Source organism: Nannospalax galili, unplaced genomic scaffold, assembly GCF_000622305.1.
Source record: "Nannospalax galili isolate Female #2095 unplaced genomic scaffold, S.galili_v1.0 scaffold72, whole genome shotgun sequence".
Classification (NCBI taxonomy): Eukaryota; Metazoa; Chordata; class Mammalia; order Rodentia; family Spalacidae; genus Nannospalax; species Nannospalax galili.
Genome location: NW_008336933.1, coordinates 3,097,183 through 3,121,178, shown reverse-complemented (window position 1 = coordinate 3,121,178; position 23,996 = coordinate 3,097,183). Strand labels below are relative to the sequence as shown.

The 23,996-nt window shown below is 41.8% G+C and overlaps 1 protein-coding gene across 1 annotated transcript in view; it reads left to right on the top strand.

Moving 5' to 3' along the window:
- Sycp2l (synaptonemal complex protein 2 like) overlaps positions 1-19,431 on the top strand; it is a 64,388-nt gene extending 44,957 nt beyond the window's left edge. The window contains exons 22-26 of the mRNA XM_017797789.1: positions 9,805-9,907; positions 11,504-11,602; positions 13,922-14,021; positions 17,129-17,146; positions 19,408-19,431. Coding sequence (XP_017653278.1) covers positions 9,805-9,907; positions 11,504-11,602; positions 13,922-14,021; positions 17,129-17,146; positions 19,408-19,431 — 344 coding nt within the window. The remainder of the gene's footprint in view (positions 1-9,804; positions 9,908-11,503; positions 11,603-13,921; positions 14,022-17,128; positions 17,147-19,407) is intronic.
- Positions 19,432-23,996: the final 4,565 nt, after the last annotated feature.

The window sequence follows — 23,996 nt, the reverse complement described above, 5'->3', positions numbered from 1 at the left end:
GGGTGCTACGTCACTATGGGGATATGTTGATGTTTTAAGACTGGATGCTAGACAGCTGTTGTTTTCCCCAGTAGAGTGCTGGTCATTTTCTTCAGGAAAGCAATGGTCCTTAAAACATTTTGAGCCCACAGGGCTGAAGAGATGGCTCAGCGGTTAAGAGCATCGGCTGCTCTTCCAGAGGACCCGTTCCATTCCCAGCATCCATATGTAGCGAACACCTGTAACCCCAGTTCCAGGAGATCCAATGCCCTCTTCTGGCCCCTGTGGGCTTTGCACAGCAAGAGTACACTTTTACATACACATAGGCAATATACACAAAAATAAATAAAAAAGTTAAACATTTTGAGCCAAGTAGTAGAGTAGGAATTTAACACATGCTTAGTATACATGTTCCTCCCTGAGAATGAGACCCTGACGTTTTGAGTGTCCTGCTGATTCCTCGGGATGCCCTCAGTCAACTGTCAATTATGCTTTGATGTTTACCATGGGACTTTTGATGTACTGTGTTCCCAGAGGTATAGGCAAACAGGACAGTTTCACAAGTTTGCATTTTCCCTTCATTAATCCCCTGAGGCTTCTAGAATCGGGAGTCAGGTGGAGAGCTGCTTCTATGCTATGAATGTCGAATACAGTGCCCAGCACACAGAGGAATCCAGTGTTTTCCAAACAGATGAAGTTAGAAACCCAGATTGCCTAGCATTGATGAATACTGTCATGATTCCATATTTGAATAGATGTGACCATAAATATTTTCAATTGATTCACACATTTTAAAATACGCTAATCTGGGGGCTGGAGAGATGTCTTAGAGGTTAAGTGCTCTAACTGCTCTTACAGAGGACCTGGGGTTGGTTCTCAGCATCCACTTGTCAGATAACAGCTGTCCATAACTCCTTTTCCAGGGAATCCAATACCCTCTTCTGATTTCTGCTGGCATTGTTCAACACAGGTGCAGTTACATGCATTCAGGCAAAATACACTCATACACACCCATAATTTAAAAAAAATAAAATTAAAACGTACAAATTCATATGAAAGGTTGTTTTTTGTAGCCTTTGCTCGTAACAAAAGCACCAGAGGAATAAACGAAGGATTTGGTGCTGGGAAAGCCCCATAATTGACATACAGGCAATCTTCTGGTAAAAGAATTGATCTTTCCTAGGGAAGCTCCTGGCCTTTGTCATTCTGGGCCACAAGGTGTCACTTTAGAGCAAGAGTTTTAGAAATGCTTGCCTTGGGGACTATTAGCTGTGAACTATTACACAGTTGACTCTGTCTTAGCATTAACAGTACTCTTTAGCAGAAACATGAATCTAAAAATGCATCACGGATACCAAATTGTTCACTAAAACTTGTGCCCAGTAGGCCACCAAAAAATAAGTTCAGAGTTCCTTGAATGGTGTGTTGGTCGTTTCTCTTGTTGCTGTGATAAATCCCTGACCGAGGCAGCTGAGGGATGGAAGGATGTAATGTGGCTCATGGTTTGGGAAGGATACAGTCCATCCTGGTGGAAAGGCACTTGGCAGTAGGTCACCTTGCATCTGCAGTCAGGAAGCAGAACAACAAATGCTGGTGCTCTTTGCTGCCTCCTTTTCCCCTTGTTAAGACCCCAGACCATGAGAGGGCACCACCCACATCCTTGGTAGGTCTTTCCTCCTCAGTTAAGCCTCTCTGGAAGCATTCTCATAGTCACACTCAGAGTGTGTCTCCTAGATGATTTTAAGTCCATTCAAGTTGACAGTGAAGATTGACTGTCACAGGTGGCAAAAGTCTGCCATGGAGCTGGAGACAGCTGAGCTCTTGTCAGGGTAAGAAGGTACTTCTTCTGCCATCAGTCAGCAAGGACACAGACTCAGTGTCCTCTGTAGACACTCTAGTTCAGTCACCATATGTTTACAATGCATGTGTTTAGTTTTGAAGTATTCTATGTATGCAGTATTAATACTTAAATGAGATTGTTGAAAAGGGCTAGTTAAATGTACATTTATCATAGAAACAAACCTGAGCTTGTGATATCACTTGGGACTTGCAGCCTTTCATCAGTAGCACTGGTAATTCTGGAGGGTTCTGTTCAGTATGGAGCACCACACCTTTAGATAAATAAAGCAACTCAATTGGCGTTACTTCAAGGAAGGGTTCTATATACTGGCATATTTCCCCCTCCCAGAACTGGTCTTTCTGGACTCTCTGGGTTCATAAACACTGGATAATTCCCTAAGGGCTCACCAGGGCATCTATACCATGTTCCTGGGCTCCTCTGTCCATTGGTGGAAGCAGTTTCTGCCAGCAGGTGGCCTGTTCTGCCCTTGGTGATGCATGAATGTCATGGTCATGCTTTGGGCAGGTGCTTATAAAGTAACCATCAAGAAAATAGGGGAAAAAATCCCAGAAGAGGAAAAACAGGCATCTGAGAGGGAAATGGAGTTCAGTGTTTCTAAATAGGGACTGTCTGGAATCTCCTGAGAGGTTTCTTAGGATCCTGCTTGGGGTATAGTTAGTGCCAGAACTGAAGAATCAGAGGTGTTTGATTTGAAGTTGAAAGAGGGGGATGGAAAGAAGGTTTGTGCTTTGATTTCCAAAAGTCATCTTCCCTAGAAATATCTATCCATACTGTTCAAACAGATGGGCACACCCTGATTTAAATGCAATGAGAAGAGATTCTAGTTTCAATAAGTTACCTCTTACAGTTGAGGGTGTCTCTTAGGCTTTTTACTTTTATTTATTTTTATTTTATGTGTATGAGTGTTGTGCCTGCATGTAAGTGCATCCATGTTGTGCAGTGCCTGAGGAAGACAGAAGAGGACATCGGATTCCCTGGAACTGGAGTTACAGATGGTTGTTAGCTGCCAGGTGGGTACTGGGATTCGAACAGGCAGTGTTTTTAACTGCTGGGCCATCTCTCCCTTCTCGGCTTTTTACTTTTCATTATAAAAGGCTTGAATTTTTTCACATTCTGTGAAGTAGAAAGAACTGTCTGGTGAAAGTTGTAGTTCATGGGAATTCTAACAATTAAAAATTAGACTGAATTTTTATTTTTATTGTGTGTGTGTGTGTGCGTGTGCGCGCGTGCATGAGCACCATGGCTCACATGTGGAGGTCAAAGAACAATTAGCAGAAGTCAGTTCTCTCCTACCATGTGGGCCCCAGGGATCAAACTCAGGTCATCAGGGTTGGTGGCAAGTGCCTTCACCTTCTGAGCTATCCTACAGGCCCAGAATAAACTAACTTTTATTTTTATTTGTTGTTCAGAGACAGGGTCTAATGTAGGGCAGGTGGGCCACAAGCAGGCTAAAGCTGAAGATGAGTTTGGAGATTTGACCCTTAGGTTTCACTCATGGCATCATGGAATTTCAGGCCTGTAGGATTCCACCAGCACATGGCAGGTGGTACTGGGGCCTGAACCCAGAGCCTCTGATATGCTAGACCTGTGCTCTACCCATTGAACTACATCTCCAGCAACTTCATGGAAATTCTATAGAATATTAGCCAAGGTGTCTAAAGTTTATTATTTATCTTATTTTTGGTCTTTTTGAGACAGGGTCTCCCTGTAGCCCCAGCTAACCTGGAGCTTGCTGTGTAACCCAGGCTGGCCTCAAACTCACAGAGATTTGCCACCTCTGCCTCCCAAGTGCTAAGATTAAAGGCATGCGCCACCATGCCCGGCTTTGTTTATTTTTGAGAGAGGGTCTCCCTGTAGCCCCAGCTGGCCTGGAACTCACTATGTAGACCAGGCTGGCCTGGATCTCATAGAGATCTACCTGCCTCTGTCTCTGTGCTGGGATTAAAGGCGTATGTCACCACACCCGGCTAAAGTTTATCTTTTATGTGCAATGATTTTACTTACATATCTTGTACATCTGCTTAGCTTTTTTCCGTGCCTGGATCATCCTTTTGTGTTTGAATTAGACTTTATTGTTATTTTGCTATTTCCTTCTATTTTAATAAAACAGTCTAAGTTGCCATTTAAGTCTGGGTTATTCATTTTTCTGAAAGCTGTATTTGTTAACAGTGCAGGGCATGAAATATCTTACATTAACCATTCTCTAATTTAGTAAATTTTAACAGCATTTTCCCCCTTTTGAAGTCTGTAATTGGCATTTCTAGTCTGTAATAGTGGCACTATTTCTAGAAATTAGAATATTTACAGCTTAATCCACCAAAATAGTTTTAGTAGACCTTAAAATACTAAGTTTCTTTTTATGATGTAGTAGGGTCACCCTCTGTACTTACAGGTTCTGCCTCTATAGATTAAATCATGGATTGAAAATATTCAGGAAAATAGAAATAGATACTACCCTTCAAAACAAAGTAAGAACAGGCAATAAAGGTGTACCAACAATTTGCATGGCATTTGTGTTGCATTAGGTGTTATTGATGATCTGGAGGTGACATAATACATATAAGAGGTTACTCATAGGCTATATGCAAATGCTATACCATTTACGTAAGAGACCTCGCACCTGTGGATCTTGGTATTCATGGGGGTCCTGGAACCAATCTCCATAGATAATATGGAACCACTTTGTCTGGGTCTTTAAAATGTGCAGTTTCCTGTACTTTTGTCTATACTATTAATAAAAGAAAATTAGAACAACTTCTTTCCTAATGGATTTTACCAAGATCCTCTTTGGGCTGATTTAGGGTCTTATTTTCCAGACTGTAGGTATTCTGTAACATACATTGGTTCTCTTGTCTGTCCACTCAGCACATGTTTATTGAATGCCTGCCATATGCCAGGTATTTTTCTAGGTGTGAGTGCTACACAGTGACCGAAAAGTGACAAAATACCTGCTCTTGGTGGACCTCACTTTCTAGTAAGGGAGACAGATAACACATTAAAAAAAAAAACCGAATGCTTAATATGTTATGTTGTGATAAAGGTGAAGAAAGTTGAGCAGGGAATGGAGTGATTGGGTGGGGGGCACACCGGAGAGATGGCTCAGTGGTTAAGAACACTTGCCGTTCTTCCAGAGGACCCAGGTTTGATTCCTAGCACCCACATGACAGCTACCAACCATCTGAAACTCCAGTTCCAGGGGATCCAATGCCCTCTGCTGACCTCTGTGGGCATTGCACACATGTAGTGCACTTACATTCAGACAAAACACTCATACACATAAAAATAAATTTTTTTAGAAAAATTGAAGTTTTAAGTTAGCTCCCAGAGAAAGCCTTAGTACTGTTATATGGGGAAAATGCTTGTGATCGAAGGAACCCCAGTTATATGGGTCTTGGGGTGAGAATGTGCCTGGGATGTTTGAAGGATAAGTGGGCCAAGGCAGAGGGCAGGGTGTTGGATTTTCCATGGCTTCTCCATGGTTGCCAACCACATTGTACTGTCCCTTTCTGTAACACAAAATATCCACTGAATTAGTGAAAGTGAACTTCAGGACTTTCTGAGGAAAAATCAGCAGTGCCTCGATGTGAAGAAAGAGAAGAAAATCAGAACGTCACAGTGAAGAGTAGAGGGCAGAGAAAGTACCGTAAGAGATGTAGACTCAGGAGGGCTGAGGGATGGAGGTGAACAGCCAGTTGGGAACTTAAGCTTGCAGCATGAGAGGACGAAGGCAAGAGAGATTTGGGAGATGGAATCAGTGAAATTCCCCATGATGCTTCAGTCAGAATTATGGTGTGGGAATGTGGATAGAAGGAAGCATCCCTTCCCTAGCCAGGATCTCAGGCCTTGATGATGGAGTGGATGTGAAGAGTAAAGAGAAGAGTTAACATGTAATGTCAGCACTCTTTGACTGTCACGTGCTGTCAACAAGCCTGAGTGCACAGATAGAGGCATGGTTAGGGTCAATGTGAACGTGGGAAGAGAACATATCAGGTGATATGCCGAATTGAAATGGGGATCAGCAGAGAGACTATTAAAGTCTAGAAGCAGTGAGGAGTTAATATGGCCTCTTCAAAATGGCAGCTCACTGTGATACTATGGCTTGAGCACTTCCTCTCCCGCCTCCGACCCCCTCTGTCTCAAATCTAGATTCTGCATATGTAAGAAAATATATTTGTCTTGAACTATGTCTGGCTTATTTTGCTCAACAGTGCACGCTCTCCGTTTTCTTACCCATGACAAAATCTTACTGTTCTCCATGACTGATTAACTGTCTTTACACCTAGGCTTATTCCATAACTTGACTATTGTGGATGTTGCCTTAATAAATGTCACTGTAGCATGCCAGCCTAGATTCCTTTGGATATATTCCCAGGAGTGGCATAGCTGTGCAGTATGGTAGTCCTATTCTTAGTTTAAAAATATATTATCAGTTCTTTTGAGAATTTTATGAATTATTTTGATCATATTTCCCTCTCCCCCAACTCCTCTCAGACCCACCCCCTTCCCTTGCACACAACTTTGTGAACTCATTTTTCTTTAAACCCAATTGAGTCCAATTTATGTTGCCTACATACTCTTGGGTGTGGGGCCATACACTGGAGTGTGGTTGACCTGCTAGGGGCCATACTCTTTAATTCTCCCTCTCCAGCAGTTATCAATTGCCAGTAACTCCTTAGAAAAGCTTCTTTTTGCAGTAAATGGTGATCAACACAGGGACCCACAATTGGTCAAGATGCAGAGAATAAGAAGCTGTGAAGTGCTCAGCCCTAAATGGGACACCTACATCACACCCTCTCCTCCTAAGGCTCAGGAATCGTTTCAGAAGAGGGGACAGGAAGAGTCTTAGAGGCAATGGATGACTACTCTGAAACAGTGTTTTCTGGATACAACATAGCAGTTGTTGAAAGATGCTGAATATTTCTTCATACGTTTATCAAATATTTATGCTTGATTATTTTTTGTTTTTTCTTTTGAGACAGGGTCTCCCTTTAGCCCCAACCGGCCTGGAACTCTCTATGTAGAGCGGGCTGGTCTCAAATCTCCCAGAGATCTGCATGCATCTGCCTCCTGAGTGCTGTGACTAAAGGCATCGGCTACTATGCCTAGATGTTTATATGTGATCTTTTTGAGAACTGCCTTCCCAATTTGTTTGGCCATTTATTGATTGGATTATTTGTGTGTTTTTTGGAGTTCTTGTATATTTGATACATTAATCCCCTGTTGGGGATATAGTTGAAAAAGGTATTCTCCCATTTGCAGGTGTATTTGTGTCTCATTCTATTAACTGTTCCCTTTGATATGCAGAAGATATGCCTATATATATACGTATGTATGTGTATATATATGAATGAAGGATGTTACTATGTAGCCCCAGCTGGAACTCAGTATCTAGACCAGACTGGCCTTGAACTCACAAAGATTTACCTCTCACTTCCTTCAGAATGGTGGGGTTAAAGGTATATTCCACCATGTGTGGCTTTGCAGAAGCTTTTTAATTTTGTGTGATCCTAGTTGTCAATTCTCGCTGTGATTTTTATAAGCAATTGGGGTGCTTTACAGGAAGTTCTTGCCTATACCTGTAACTTGAAGTGCATCTCCTGTTTTCCTTTAGAACTTCCAAAACTTCAGGTCTTTCATCCATTTCAAATTGAGTTTCATAGAACATGAGAGTTAAGGATCTAGTTTCATCCTTCTACGTGTGTGCATCCAATTTTCCCAGCACATTTGTTGATGGTGTACCGAAAGCAACCTTCAGATTCAATGCAGTCCCCATCAAAATTTAATGACATTCTTCACAGAAGTAGGAAAAAAGACTTCTTAAGTTCATGAGGAAACATAAAAGATCAATTCGCCAAAGTAATCCTAAGGAGAAAGCGATGCTGAAGGTGTCATAGACCTGACTTGAAATAGTACTACAGCTAAACAGTACTGTACTACAAACACTGCCTGCAAAATAGTGCAGAGCCGTGGTAACAAGAATAGTGTGGAACTGGCCAAAAGTATCTAGGTCAACGAGACAGAATACAGTACCCGCAAACAGAGTCACAGCACTGCACCATCTGGAAATCTTTTTGGCTGTCCACCATTATGGCTTTATTTAGAACACTTTGTTTTTTGAGCAAATCTGTCTGAACCTTGTGAATTCAGCATTCCTAAATGTGTCTGAACTCATCAAAGGGTTGTCTGTTCCCAAACCCCCCTTCAGGCATCAGTAGACACCAGTGCTTTGATACTGAGGTGGTGCTCAGTCTACCTGCCTAATAAGGAGATGTGTTTCACTTTTGCTGCATCAAGGTTGGATATTGAAAAGAGGACAAGATTCATTTGAGACAAGAGGAATGAGTTTGCAGGGGTTTGAGCACATGCTATGTTTGTGTGTAGAGATAGCAGATGGGAACATGGACACACCAACACAGTTGAGACTGGAAGATGTTTCAGGACCCCTGTCTTGGCGGGTGACTCCATGCTGACGTAGGAGTGTGATGAATGTGCCTGTACACAGCGCACCTACATGAACTACAAGAGTGACAGTTCTAAGATCACCAGAACCACAGAAGCCTTCAGGCTGAGCATTGTGTTCTCCCAGAGATGAAAAATTGTTGCACACACTGTAGATACAAGCAACTCCCTTTCTAGCACTTGATATCTGTTCTGTAGTGCCTCTTTATTGTAATCTTCAGGATCTGGGGAGTTCTAAAATTAAAGGTTTCTGTTTAACTGATAGTTACTAAGTTTGGGTGTATAGATGATCCGTGATCAGTTAAAATGACCTGCAAGGCCTACATAAGTGCAGCTGGCTTCCTGGGTGAACAATAGCACATGTATTATGTATTTTGAAAACAAAAAGCTCCAAAAAAGACAAATGAGGATGTCCAGGGGTACAAGGTTGTGATGGAGATGACCGGGCTCCATTCTCAGAGCTGCCAGTGTGGGCTTGCAGAAGTCACATGATCTCCATATTTCAAGTGGATTCAAGCAATACATACTTTACATGTTTTAAGATTTATTTATGTGTATGAGTAATTTGCATGTATGTATGTGCACCATGCCTGGTGCCTGCAGAGGCCCGAAGGTATTGGATCCCCTGGAACTAGAGTTACACTGAGCCATCTCTCCAGCCCCCTTCATATGGGTTTTGTGAAGACTGAATGAGATGATGCATGCTAATTCTTCAGGACAATGCCCCAGTTAAGACTGGCAGTAAGAGTTGAGCATGGTGGCACATACCTTTAATCCTAGCACTTGGAAGTCAGAGGCAGATGGATCTCTGTAAGATTGAGGCCAGCCTGGTCTACATAGGGAGTTCCAGGCCAACTGGGGCTACAGGGAGACCCTGTCTCAAAAACAACAATGTAAAACATGGCACCTAGAAATTCTATATCAAGACATCCTCATAGACATAGCCTGTCATCATTTAAAAAAAATTTAGTATATTTAGTCATCTGTACATATGTGTATGTGGAGGGGAATGTGTGTCACTGTGCATGTGTAGAGGTTAGAGAACAGCTGCAGGAGTCAATTTTCTCCTGCCATGTGGGTCCTAGAGATTAAACGCAGGTCATTGGGTTTTGTGGCAAGCACCCTCACTGAATCAGTCATCCTGTCGGCTTCCCATTATGTCTTCTTTAAAACCTCCTGTAATACCTCAGCTTTCTTCTTAGACAAAATCAATTGCTCTGACTTAAGGTACTGGGAAGGTTTGGGTAAAATGAACTCTTGCTGGAGGATGAGGTTTGGTGGAAGGCAACATGAGGTGTCTGCCTCATTGATTTAGTATAAGCTGATGTGTGTGGTCCTGACTCGGGTCAGCCATGTTGCAGGGTCAGATCCAGACAGCTAGTCTAGCTATGGTTCACATCTGCGTGCTTCTGACGCATGCACTGTTCTATCCTCTAGCCAGCAGATGGACCAAACAGGTCTACTTGAGCATTTATTGTATTTAATGTTTTATTTTTATTTACTAGACATTTATACCCCACCCTTAGAAGATGTGCCAGAGACCTTGAAGGATTCTGCTTTAATGATGGCCTTTGCAAACTTTACCAGAGAACTGAAAAGAAAATATGAGGTAATAATCCACAGACGTTGAAAAGATAGCTCATAATGAACCGGGAGTGAGAGAAACCACATGAAAACATCAGGCCCTCACTTGTCCGTAGCATCTGCAGAAGTTAAACTCAGAGGCAGAGAGAAGGAGGGTGGTGGCCGGGGGAAGGGAGACTCGACACTGGTCAGAGGGCACAAAATTTCATTTAGATCTAATGTGCAGTGTGGTGACATAGTTAATATAATAATGTATTCTTGAAACTTACAGAGAGTAGACAGTACAGAGCCTCAGTGTTTTTACCAGGGCTAGGCAATGATAATCATGTGATATGATAGACATGCTGTCTTGATTATGGTTATCATTTACAGTATGTATGTATAGCAAAACATCAAGTGTAGCTTTTGAATTTAACCTTTTTTTTCTGTACGTGGATATGTTCATGTGCACATGTGGGTTTTTGTGTCTGTGTGTGTGCACAGGTCAGAAGATGTCATCTAGTACTGTCCCTGAGGCTCTGTCACCTTTTGTTTTATTTTTGTTTTGAAACAGCATCTCTCACTGACCTAGAACTCATAAGTAGGCTAGGCTTACTGGTCAAGAGAGTCATAGGATTCACCTGTGTCCTCCTTCCTAACTCTGGGATTACAAAGACACACCACCAAGCTGGGCTTTTTTATGTGGGTTCTGGGACTAGAACTAACTTCCTAATGCTTGCTAGGCAAGCACTTTCCTGACTGATCTATCTCCACAGCCGCCATTTAAAAAAAATTTCCAGCTGTACATCTCAACAAACTGGGCAAGTGAGAAACAAAGAAAAACTAGCTCTTCATGGTTTTAAGAAACAAAGTCCTCTTATTGATGGGTAGTACAGAATTCTTCATATGTGAAGGTTTTCTGAGTATGTGTGTGTGTGTGGGGGTGCATTCATCTTAGTTCTGGTCATTGATTTTATTGCCATTGTGAGCTTCAATTGTATTGATAAGACTCCATGTCCGTTTACTCCAATGGGTCAAACACCTGTGACTTGGTTTCATTGTGGCAACTTGATTTGGTCACAGTGACAGACAAGGAGGTGGGGAAGGAGGGAACCATGTGAGAGAGAGAGGGCGGGCTCTGGACAGATGGGGAGGAGGATGTGGAAGGTGTCAGTGGAGCAACAGCAGATCTGTGAGAGACTAGGCATGCAAGCCACCTCAGTCTTGTCTATGAGACGCACATCCCAGCCATTTCCGGCCCTGCCGTGTCTTGTTTCCAGGTCCTTAATGATTTCTGTAGTAGCACACTTGAGGAAAACATCACACATACCTACCCAGCATTCACCTAATTAACTTGGAAGACCTTTGGAGTCTTATTTTCTGCAATAAGCCAATTTGTAATGGACATGCTTCCATAATAGTATGTATCACTAGCGTGAAAAATATGCTTTCCTATTTTCTCTTTATGGTACAAACCTGAGGCAACACGTGAGAGGTCTGCAGGACGGTATCTTGTCACAGTTGTTCAGTACGAATATTTGCTATGAACATTATCTATTGGTGGTGTCTTTTTAATACAACAAATGCTCAACTTAAGGAGTTATGGTTAACCCACATGTGATCATTTTGTTGTTGTGTTATGGTTTCGCTTACTCAGAAAGACATTCCACTCTATTCAGAAAAGGCAAAGAAAGTACCAGATTGCCTTGTAAAACTTTGGAACCGGATAGACCTGTGCAGGTAAATATTGAATTACAAAACAAATTCATGGGGGGTGTGGGAAACATTTGTCTCATGAACATTAATGCGGAGGCTGAGAAAATGCAGTGTAAGTGGATGTGAGGCTTATTACAGTGTCTCACCCTCCATCCATAAGATGACAGATGGAACTCAGTCTTCTCCTTAAACCTCTCATGATCTCCCAGTATATGATCCAAAAACATTACTTAAAAAAAATTACAGTCTACTTCTGAAGACAGGGCAGGCATGGAGATCTATGCAAAAACACAGGCTAGATGCAGGTAGTATGTCCACACCACTGACTGTCATCCAGCCTCGGGAAGAAATTTAATTTCAACACATGCTAAATATGAATGAACCTTGAAAACATTATGCTAAGAAAAAAAAGCCAGGCCCCAGAAGGTAAATAGTGTATAATTCCACTTAGATGAAGCATTCTACTAGAGCGAGTGAATAGAAATTTGTTTTCATTCATTTATTTTTATTTATGTGTGTGAATGTATTGCCTGCATGTATGTTAGTGCCCCTATGTTGTGTAGTGTCCACAGAGGACAGAGGGCGTCCAATCCCATGGAACTGGAGTTATGGACGGTTGTGGGTCACCATGTGGGTTCTAGGACTCGAACCTGGACCGTCTGCAAGTGCAGCCAGTGCTCTTAACTGCTGAGCCATATCTCCAGCCCCATGAATAGAAATTTGTATAGACAGAAAACATGGCAGAGACTGAGAGTGGGCATGGTTATTGTTTAATGGGCACAGAGTGTCTGTTTCATTGATGGGAAACCCTTGTAAGTGTGCAATAGCGATGCCCTAGAGCACTGTGAATGTGCCTAATGATGTGTTTCCCTCTTACACATGGTTAGAAGGGTCAGTTTTATGGTATGCCATGATAAGAATATAAGCATGTATCCCATTACAACTGTGTTATAGGGAGAACCAGTATGCCTACATTTCAGAGATGAGGAGAAGGAAAAGGCCAGTGAGTGGCTGGGTGTGTGGTAATTAGAGGTGATTCCAGCAGCTGCAGTGGGACTGCTTCTTGAATGAGATCTTGAAAACAAAGATTTGAGTGGTACAGGGAAGATGATTGTGGAGACTGTTCTGTGATGGAGAGAACGACTTGAAGGAGGGACGGGAAGAATTTTGAGTCTGTTGGTACTTAGCTGAAGTGGAAATGTTCTTGGGATAGAATGTATTATTTGAATAAAAGGTTAGGTTTTTTTCAAGCACTCTTATACTCTGACAAGGCCACAAAGGACTCTGTGTAGTTCCTGTTGTGTTTCAAGGGCCTTACATGCTGCTTTGTATCAACTCAACCAACACACAACAGCAGCAGCAGATGCTAGACTCTCCTCATTGTGGGGATGCAGTGCAGGCCAGCAGATACCTAAGGTAGCCCAGCATGGTAGCCCATGCTTGTAATTCCAGTACTTGGGAGGCTGGAGGCAAGAGGATCATCATGACTTTGAGGCTAGTTGGGCCTACATAATGAGTCCTGGGTCAGCTTGGGATTGTAGAGTGGCACCCTGTTGCAACAAAGCTAAGTACACACACATGAGCGTGCACATGTATTTTGAGCCATGGTTTTAGAGGTTTTGGTTTATGAGTAGTTGGCCCCATTGCTCTGTGGTAGAACGGAGTGTCATGGTAAGAAGGTATAGTAAACTGCTCACCCCATAGCCAGAAAGTGAAAAATAGAAAAAGAAGGGCCCGAGATGCTACAGTCCCCTTCAAGGCATGCCCCTAGTGACCTCCCAGTAGGCCTCCATCAGTTCCCAGTTCCCTGGGACAAAGACTTTAAATATCCAAATGAGCAGCAAGCCTTAGGAACTCTTGTTTACAAGGAGCAGTGAGCCTCCTGGTGAAGAGAGATGGCCAACAGGAGCCATTTATGTGGCGGTTAGACACAGAATGGTGACTGCTGGAAAATTCGAAACTAAAACCAAAGGTGGAAACGGCATGTGTGAGCCTATTTCTGACCACAGCTCTCGCAGCCACTGTAAGGTCAGGCAGAGAAGGGGAGATATCAGAAAGGAGAAGGGAAGGAGGACTCTCAGTCTCCTCCTCCTCTGGGTGTCTGTTCTGTGTCCTAATGGGATAGATACTGGCTTCCTCCGGGAGAGAGAGAGAGAGTTTATTGAGTTTCTGGGATTGGGGACACTGAGCATGGATGGGAGGGAAGAGAAGAGAGTTACTAACATGTTCTTAAGACAAGAGTGATTTGCTGGGTATGTACTCTTGAAATAGGGAGGTCAATGAAGAATATTCTTTGTCACAGCCAAGCAGTGCCAATGAGGTCTGTTGCTTTTTGTTTACCAGACTGAACAGGCTAGAGAAGTTTCACAGTTCTGTTCTTCAGGAGTTGAACAACCTTGAGAAGGATATGCAGGCTCTCAAACACCTTGAGAAAGATGCTCTGGTAGGCTCTTTTGTGTGTGTGGAATTTGTTATTCTCTGGGATTTATGAGGATCTTTTTCAGGAAACAGTAAGTGTAGAGGGTTTAATGAAAGCTTCTCTTCAATTTTAGGAGTTTTGGGAGAAACAGTCAACTGATATGGAGTCATTCTGTGATCTGCAAGTGTTGAGGTACTGTAAGAAGTGTCCTTTTTACAAGTATCTTGACTAATGTGTGATGCTTTCTCTACAGTAAGTGGTTGGCATTGGTAACTCTCACAGAAGTATCTGAACAGCTGCTTTTCTGACAAGCCACTTCCATGACCTCACCCTGAAACTAGAGTAAGCCTAGTAACATCAGTTGCAAAAGTATACATTTTGAAAAAGCATAATGGAACCATTCACATTTCTGGGTTTTTGATCCAAATTGCTTTATTTTTAAGTGGTATTTTAAAAATTGAATGAGTTGATTTTGAGGAAAGTAGAGTTCTGAATAAACAGTTGTCTCACTTTGCATTTGTGGACTGAATTATGTGTTCTGTTTTAAGATTTTTATTTCTATGTTATGTGTATGAGTGCTTTGCCTGTGTTCTGTAAGTGCTCCCATGTCATGCAATGCCGGTGGAAGCCAGAAGAGGGTGTTGGATTCCCTGGAAATGGAGGCATAGATGGGTTGTTAGTCACTATATGGGTCCTGGGAACTGAACCTCGGTCCTCTGTAAGAGTAATCAGTGCTCTTAACTATTGAGCCATCTCTCTAACCCCAAATAATAATGGATGTATTTGATGAGTTCATTTGTATGTGTTCCTATATTTAAAAATATATGTATATATATATATATATATATACACACACACACACACACACACACACACACACACACACTTTTTTAAAAAAGCAAATGAGTTTATCCTGCTACAAGTTTCTCTCACTGTAGTTTGTCAGTTTGTAACCAGAGGCTGCTGTGTCCATCTGTTTAGAACATTACACTGTATTCTAGTGTCGCTGGAGGTGGGTGGAGAGTAGAGTTTTGGTCCTCTCCTTTTGCTGTGGGAAAATTCTAGGGCTCTCAAGCCTGAAGGGATGGCTCAGTTGGTGAAATACTTGCTCTATGGATATGAGGACCTAAGTTCAAACCACAGCACTCATGTAAAAGCTGGGTGGTTTTTTTGTTTTTTTTTTTTGTGTGTGTGTGTGTGTGTGTTTTTTGCTTTTTAATATATTATTTTATGTGTGTGTTTTGCCTGCTTGTATATAAGCGTACCATGTGTATGTAATGTCAGTAGAGGCCAGAAGAGGACATCAGATGCCCTAGAGTTGGCATTACAGATGATTGTTAACCACCATGTGGGTACTGGGAACTGAACCCAGGTCCTCTGCAAGAGCAGCCAATACTCTTAACTGCTGAGCCATCTTTTGAGACCCAAAAGCTGGGTTTGCAGTCCCATCACTGGAGAAACAGAGACAGTAGATTCCTGAAGTTTACTGGCCAACCAGTTTGACCCAATCAGTGAGCTCCAGGTTCAGTGGGAGACTATCTTAAAAAAAACTAAGGTGGAGACCAACTAAGGAAGATACCTGATGTCAACTCCTGGCCTTCACAAGCCCATGTACATGTGCTCTCACTCACACGTAGACACAGATACACACCACACAGACATACCACACACAGGCAGACACAGACACATCCACACCCACATATGTACCACATACAGACATATCATACACAGGCAGACACAGACACACACACATTCAAATGTTTCTCTTTTCACTCGAATACTTAGGAATTCCTGTAAATGTTCCTAATGGTTATTAGTAAGGATATCCAACTGTAGCCCCATGGCCAACATGTAGTTGAGGATAACTATGGTTGTGGCCCAATACAAAATTTTAAAACATGAGTTTTTTTGGTAAACTTTTTGTAACTTGATCACATGGTTTTCAAGTGTGAACTTTGTAGGTGACAATGTGGCCTAGAGAAGCCAAAAGGTTGAACATCCTACAAGCTTTATTTATTAGTTCTGAGTTGCTTTTTTGCATAGAAATCTAGGTAAAATGACCCGAGGAAGGATTGTATTCTGACTATACTTCATACACCACAGCAAAACCAGTTCTTTTTAAACTTGCCATTCATTCTGTTTGCTCCAGTTAACACAGTAGTGATGGTGACACACGGTCAGGGAAACTACACGCTAGACTCCCCTGGGAAGCATCATGCATGATCAGTGATGACCATCTTGAAACATCTTCACTGAATGATCGTGGTTGGTTGTGAGTTATTCTCAATCTTCTTTTTATCAGGACTTTACACACTTAATATTGATTGTTTCCAAGGCACTTTTGCCTATGAAGGTTGTAGCTGTGAACGACTTCATATTAACACTTAGACTGTTGGGCTGGTAATACAGCTGTGCCAGAGTGCTTGTCTAGCAGGGCCAATGCCATGTTTAAATACCCTGTGTCCATTCCCCAGCATTGCCAAAACATAGACCGTTACATACACAGACACACAGACACATACATACATACAGACACACACAAATAACAGTAATCAGCCTTTGTATAGTGATAGACTTTTTTATTTATCATTTTTATGTGTATGAGTGTATTGCCTGCATGTAGGTAGGTGCGCCTGTGTTGTGCAATGTCAGCAGAGGTCAAGAGAGGGTGTCAGATCTCCTGGAACTGGAGTTACTGACAGTTGTTAGCCACCATGTGGGTGCTGGGAATCAAACTTGGATCCTCTGAAAGAGCAGTCAGTGCTCTTAACCACTGAGCCATCTCTCCAGCCCTCAGACTTTTTAAATGAAAAAAAATTCAGAAAAAGAACTGGGGCTGGAGAGTTGGCTCAGTGGTTAAAAGCACTGACTGCTCTTGCAGAAGACCCGGGTTCAAATCCCAGCACCCACATAGCAGCTAACACTTCAATTCCAGGGCATTCAGTGTCCTCCTCTGTCCTCTGTGGGCACTGCACAACATGGTTGCACCTATAAAGATGCAGGCAGTACATTCATACACATAAAAAAAAATAAAAGAACTATAAATATAAGAACAAAGCTGGGCATGGTGGTGCACGCCTTTAATCCCAGCACTTGGGAGGCAGAGGCAAGCGGATCTCTGTGAGTTCAAGGCCAGCCTGGTCTACATAGTGAGTTCCAGGACCGCTGGGGCTACAGGGACACCCTGTCTCAAAAAGACCAAAAAATTAAATAAATAAATAAGAACGATGTGAGAAAGAGTATCATTGTTTTAGGTTTAGAAAATTTCTGGCTTATAAAAAAATTTAAATTTTTAAATGTTTTAAAATTTTAATTTTAAAATGCTCTTACTTAGCATTTATTAATTATACATAGAGTTTCAGTACGGCATTTTCAAAAATGTTTTGTAGATTTTCATTTGCTATATGTGTTGTATATGTATGATATGTGTGTGCCACAGTGCACATGTGCAGGTCAGGGGACACATTTGTGGAGTTGTTTCTCTTACTCTACCCTCACGTGGGTTCAGGGGACCAAATTCAGGTCATCAGGCTTGCAGAGCACACAGCTTTACCCACTGAGCAGTGGCTCTCATTATGACGTTTTCATAGACATAGATTTTGATTGTATTTACCTCCTTTTTCTCTGGGCCCACTCCTGCTGATCTGCTTCCTCTTCTAACCGGTCCTTCTAACTTCACGCTTTATTACTGGAACTCAGGTAAGGGGTTGTTGACAAAAGCACAGGCCACATTACTAGTGGCTACATCACTCCACTGTAGACCATGTCTCCCTCTTCCACACATGCTCCTGAGTTTAGTCATGAGTCCTATAGTCACTAGAAAATACCACTTCGTGGTGGTAAGCCATGAAATGGTATATGTTGAATTTACTGCGGGGAGATGCAAGTGCTCTTGGCTCCCAGGCCTACTGTCCTTATGACCAACTGACATGATGTTCCACCAAACTACAGTTTAGAGAATAAAGATATTTATTTGGGCTTGCTAACAGAGCATATGATGACAGTGAGGAGTACTTACAAAGGTATAGACACCTGTGGGATTTTTTTCCCTACACCTCAGCTGAGCCTTTCAGACCTGCTGCTGGCCCAAGATGGCAGAGCACCCTCTTCCTCTCTGGCTTCTTCCATGTCTAGCCTTAGACCCTCCCCCCCATGCCATTGAAGCTGACTGATTGGGTGGGAGGGGTGACTGTCTCCCTATGCCCTGCCCTTGCTATGGAGAGTCTTGTAGTTCAAACAGTTTGCAGTCATTGAAGGAGGAGGAAGCTAGAGAAGACATCCATCTGTTGCTGGTCATTTGGAGGGTACGCCTATCCAACAAATAGAGAAAGCACATGATGATTTAATGTCATTTTCATTATCACCAAAACAGTTCTGGCCTCATAGGACTGCTGGCTCCTTATGGTTTCCCCAGTACACATTTTGAGAACTGCTGACACAGTGACTCTGCTTTAAGTTCTAGAGAAATCTGAACCATGGAAGACTCCCTTATTTTGACTAAATCCCAAATTTAGGCAACTGTTTCCCTAGTTAACATTGTTAGATATTAATTACTGTTCACATTTGTCTCCCTTTAACAGATCTCTGGGTAGAATTAGAATGTCTTAAGGAATAGCCCTTTCTTCCAAATACACATTACTTTTATTCTCTTTTCTTCCAAAAGTTTCTTTATAAACTGCCCTGCAGCTTGCAAATAAGAGGTGATGAGGCTTCTTTGGAATGCTCACTGGGCTCCCTGTGCTAGGCTGAGCACTAACTCCATGTTTAGTACCCCTGTGAGAAGTTAGCTAGGTCAAGATCACACCCCTGTGAGGGGTTAGTGAGCTAGGTCAAGATTACACCCTTGTGAGAGGTTAATGCTCTCAAGATCACACAGGTGTCCTGTCCTGTGTTCATTTCCGTGATAAGTTAATGTATTTCCTAGTGATAGACAAAGGACACCCTCAGACTACATCATTTTAGCCCCTAGCCTAGAACTTCAAGGAGTTAAGGATTCAGTGCTTTAAATGATAGTCATAAATACCGCATGTCTTGTGGGCTGGCAGATTTGACAGAGACAATGCCTAAAATAGACTCAAGGAGAAATATGAATGAAACTTTTATGTTGGTAATCTGGATTGCCACAGAGCCTCCTTGTGCGTTATCGGTAATGTCACAATCTATGCAATAATTCTGTGATCCATCCATAGATACATGTTCTTGTTTTTAAAATGCATAACATGAACATGGTAAGATATAAACTCATTTCTTCCAGGGTTAACTCAACTCAGCCTTTCCAAGAGAAGTCAAGCCTGGCTTTATGACTGCACCTCTCAGGTACAAAGATTCACATTGCTCAGTCAATGTGGGTTGGGGTGGGAGGATGTAAGCATGGAAATTCTAATGCTTTGACTGTGTTGCATTTCTGCAGCTGAAATTCCAATCCTACAATTAGCCTTTTGGGTCTGGGTCAGACATTCAGTCTTTATAACTGAATATCCCCCGCCCCATCAACACTGGACTGAACACTGAGATATGATTGTTGGTTAATACACAGACAGGTTCCTGCTCTATCAAAAGTCAAATTCCAGGCTGGATGAGCTAGCTCAGTGGGTAAAGGTACTTGCCGCTAAGACTAATGCCCTGGGTTCAATTCCCAGAACCCACATGGTGGAAGGAAGAAGCCAACTCAGCTCTTGCAAGTTGGCAAGTTGTCCTCTGACTTTCACACACACACACACACACACACACACACAGAGAGAGAGAGAGAGAGAGAGAGAGAGAGAGAGAGAGAGAGAGAGAGAGAGAGAGAGAGAGAGAGAGAGAGAGAGAGAGAGAGAGAGAGAGAGAGAGAGAGAGAGAGAGAGAGAGAGAGAGAGAGAGAGAGACTGTAAAACCAATAACAACATGGGGCTGGAGAGATGGTTCAGTGGTTGAGAGGATTTGCTGCCTTTTCAGAGGACCTGGATTCAGTTCCTAGCACCCAAATGACAGTTTCACAACCACCTATGACTTCAGCTCCTCAAAGAATTGACATCTTTGAGTCATGGTGAATGTAAAAGGGGCAGTTGTTTGGAATGGAGTTGGCTACATGGTAGACAGTCATTGTGATCTCATTCATTTTGATGTGGAACTGGGATTTTACACTAAGAGTAATGGAATATGTGCCTGAGGTTTGAACAAAGGCAGTGGGGGAAGGATGGTCAGGGCAGTATAACCTGATTTTTAAGGTAATTGTCCTAGATACTGTATTCAGAATTGACTGAGGACATGTATTAGTTACTTTTCTGTTGCTGTGCTAAAACACCAGGAGCAAGGCAACTTATAGAAGAAAGAGCTTATTGGGCTTACAGTTTCAGAGGGAGAAGAGTCCATCACAGCAGAGAGGCATGGCAGGAGACAGCAGGAGTGGAAAACAGAGCTTACATCTTCAGGTACTCACTAGAAGCAGAGAAAGCTGAGCTGGAAGTAAGGAAAGACAATGAACTCTTAAAGCCTGCCTTCAGTTTTCTTCTCCAGCAAGTCCACACCTCCTAAACTTCTGTAAACAGCACCATCAGCTGAGGCCAGGTGTTCAAATACTGCTCTCTATGTTTCTGTCTTTAGAATCTGATGAATGCTGTTGGCAATCAGAGATAAGGAAGACTCAGAAAGGGAAGCATATGTGGGTTGAATAGAAATTAGAAACCAAATTATGATCTTTTGATATGATATTGGATTTAGTTTGCTGGTGCTATTGAGAATTTCATACGTGCATTTAAGATGTTTTGATCAAATCCATGCCCACTCCCTCCCCTCCAAATCCTCCCATATCATCCCATCACTTTTTTTCTGATAATTTCATGTACTCTTTCTGCTTCTTTGATTGATTGATTTTTATGGTGCTTTTGGCTACTCTAACACTCCCCCCTGCGAAGAGGTATCCCTGGAATCTTTTAAGATTATATACAAGCTCCCAAACACTTTTGACATTTTTGGCCTTTGGAGCAGAGTATGTTCCAAAGAGGCCCAAGGACATTTTGACTTGTAGCCAAGAAACTGGCTACTTTTCTTTGGGGTCTTTTTTACCTTAACTGCCTAGCCAATTCCTACCTCCTATTCTTATCACACCATCCTCTGAAGAGGTTACCCAAATTGCCAATAGGGAATTGGGACGCAGACCTCTCTGGCTTCTTCCATACTGAGCAGGGATGCAGGGTGAGGCAATTGGAGTACCCCTTCAGTGAGTCTATCTTAAAGACTCCCAAATTGCATAACTCTTATCTCTAGAGGGAAAAGAAAGTCCTTGAATTGTGAATAGGAGATGTGAAGGAGAAGTAAAGGCAAGAGTAATCAACATTACAAGTTCTGGACAGGGAACTAGAAAAAAGAACATGGTAATTTTCAAATGTTCATATGAGAGTCCATTGAAATTTCTTGACAAGGGCTTCCAAAAGCATCCCTCTATTGGGTCCATCCTCATTTTTCTTTTGTCTTCCAAGGCTGGACTCTAGAGTGATGGATTCAGGATTTGCTTTCAGGTATTTTGATAGCTGTTGGAGTGGTTAGAATCAGTGTCAGTTCCCTCTCAAAGGTTCTAGATGGGGGAGGAAAACAAATTTATTCATCATTTTAGAACAAGAGCTGGTTGTCTCCCTTAACTACAGGTGGGCACTACAGTATTGGATACTAAGATTTGAAGTCTTACATCTGAGCAACACTTTCTGGCTAGGAACAAAATCATCAATGAAAAATAGTTGTCTAACTTTTTATATAGACTTAAGCCTAAAGTCTGGGAAGTTTAATCCCTGGAACTCTTAAAGAAATACACTGATGACTTTACTATTTGGTTACACTTTCCTTTTGGGTGTTTAAGACCATACAGTTGGCCCAGATAAATCAATTTATTTTTACACTTAAGGTCATTTGAGGATCTGTTCCTCAGGGGTCACATGGGCTTGGGAGGAGCCCCTGGCTCCATTCTTTTACCAGTTCCATCTATGTGAAGATAAGTCAAAGGTCCTGCTCAACCATGTCTGGCTTCACTGGGAGGCATGAATGGGATGTTTCCTTTGAGTTGACCCTCCTCTTTGAAGACTGGACACTGGTTTAGGTCCATTTCATGGGGTCTCCATGTCCTCCCTAAACAAGAGGACAGGTGACTCACCACACTTACAGGACATTTTGAGAGATGCTCCATTGTCCCCTGGAACTTAATCGACCTTGGAGGGCAAGGGGCAAAAACTGTCCTTTAAGTCCCTCTGACCACATTAGTATAGGTCTCAAACTATGGCTGTTAAACATCCAATAAGGTTAGTTCCAGCAGTCGGGTACTTTTAATTATCATGTGCTGTGTAGATAAGGCTTGCATAAAGACCAAATGCTCTCAGATAAACCTTGCCTAGACATATTACATTCTTTGTTCTAGTTGTATGTATAATTTGTCAGTAGGTCTTAGAAATTTTAAGATTATGTGTATATTATTTTTGTCTCATCCTTTATATATCATAACAAACCTATGCAGACCTTCATCACTTGCTTAGGCTTTCTCATTTTTTCTATTTTGCAAAATATCTCCATTCCCATGTCCTTTTAACACCTTTTACATTCTCATTTTCTTTTCTTCTTTTTTTAAAATAATTATGAGACATAACAGCATTAACAAATACATTTTCCATCTGTTGTGAGACTTCTTTTCCTAGGGATGCTGAGCAAAGCTTATTCCCTTTTAAGGTTCTACTGTCAAGCCAATGTTCGATTAAAGTTTTACTGGGGAACCAATGAATTTATTGAGCTTACTTACCAAGATAACTGAGGGATTGCTGGGGTGTGTGCATAACATGAGGGTATGCACACTGGAAAGCCTTTACCCAGCATGGGTCATGTCTTCTCTTCCTAGCCTTCCCCAGATTGTATACTTTAGCCCTCCCCAAATCCAGGAGGCGATGTGTAATTAGGGCCAAATTACATACAGTTGGCTGGGAAAAGTGGCTGGATACTCTGGTGAAGGTCTAATGACCCTGCTTGGCCCTCCTTTAATGAATGAGCACAACTGTCAACAAGCCCAATTGTGATGATGTATAGCAAACAGGCTCAGATGAAGTTGTGATGATTGTAGTTACCTCATGCAGAAGGGACTGCTGTATAGCATCATCTTATTAAAAGGACCTGGAATTTAAAAGGATTTGGTGCTAGGATCCACATATGAGGGAGAACATACATTGTTTTTCTGACTCTGTGTTACTTCACTTAGTATAACAGTTTCTAGATTCATCCAGTTACCTGCAAATTTCATTATTCCATCTTTCTTTACTGCTGAATAGAACTCCATTGTGTAAATACATCAAATACACCACATTTTTGTTAACCACTCCTCAATTGCAGGGCACTTAGGTTGCTTCCATCTCTTAGCTATTGTGAAAAGAGCAGCAACAAACATGGTTGTACAAGTGTCTCTACAATAGGATGAGTCCTTTGGGTATATGCCAAGGAGTGGTATAACCAGGTCATATGGTAGGTTTATTTTTAGTTTTTTGTTTTTTTCCTCAAATATTTTTTCAAGGTTTTTTTTGTTTGTTTTGTTTTGTTTTGTTTGTTTTAGAAGAAGCATTTCATTACAGCTTTAACACATTCAGTAACACATTCCAGAGCAAGGATACATCTCTCTCAAAGGTGGCTGTAAATTTTTACATTCACAGTTGAATTAATACAGTCATACAATAATGAACTCAGTATAAACCATGTAAGACATAAAATTGAATGAATTTTTACCCTTTAAAGAAGATCTCCATTTCATTTTAAGATATGCTGTTTCCTACATTTTTGATGCTACTAACACTACATGTTTGCACATGGGCCTTTAATCTCTATGTATCTGATTAAGACTAGTCACAGTCTGTTACACTTGAATCCTTAGGACCTGAGTATGGATATAAAGTCATTAGGTAGATTTCACTGGTGATGTTGATCATCTCTACTATTTAACATGAAATAGATTTAAAAAAAATTTAATAACTACATGATTAGAAGACGCATTTCATT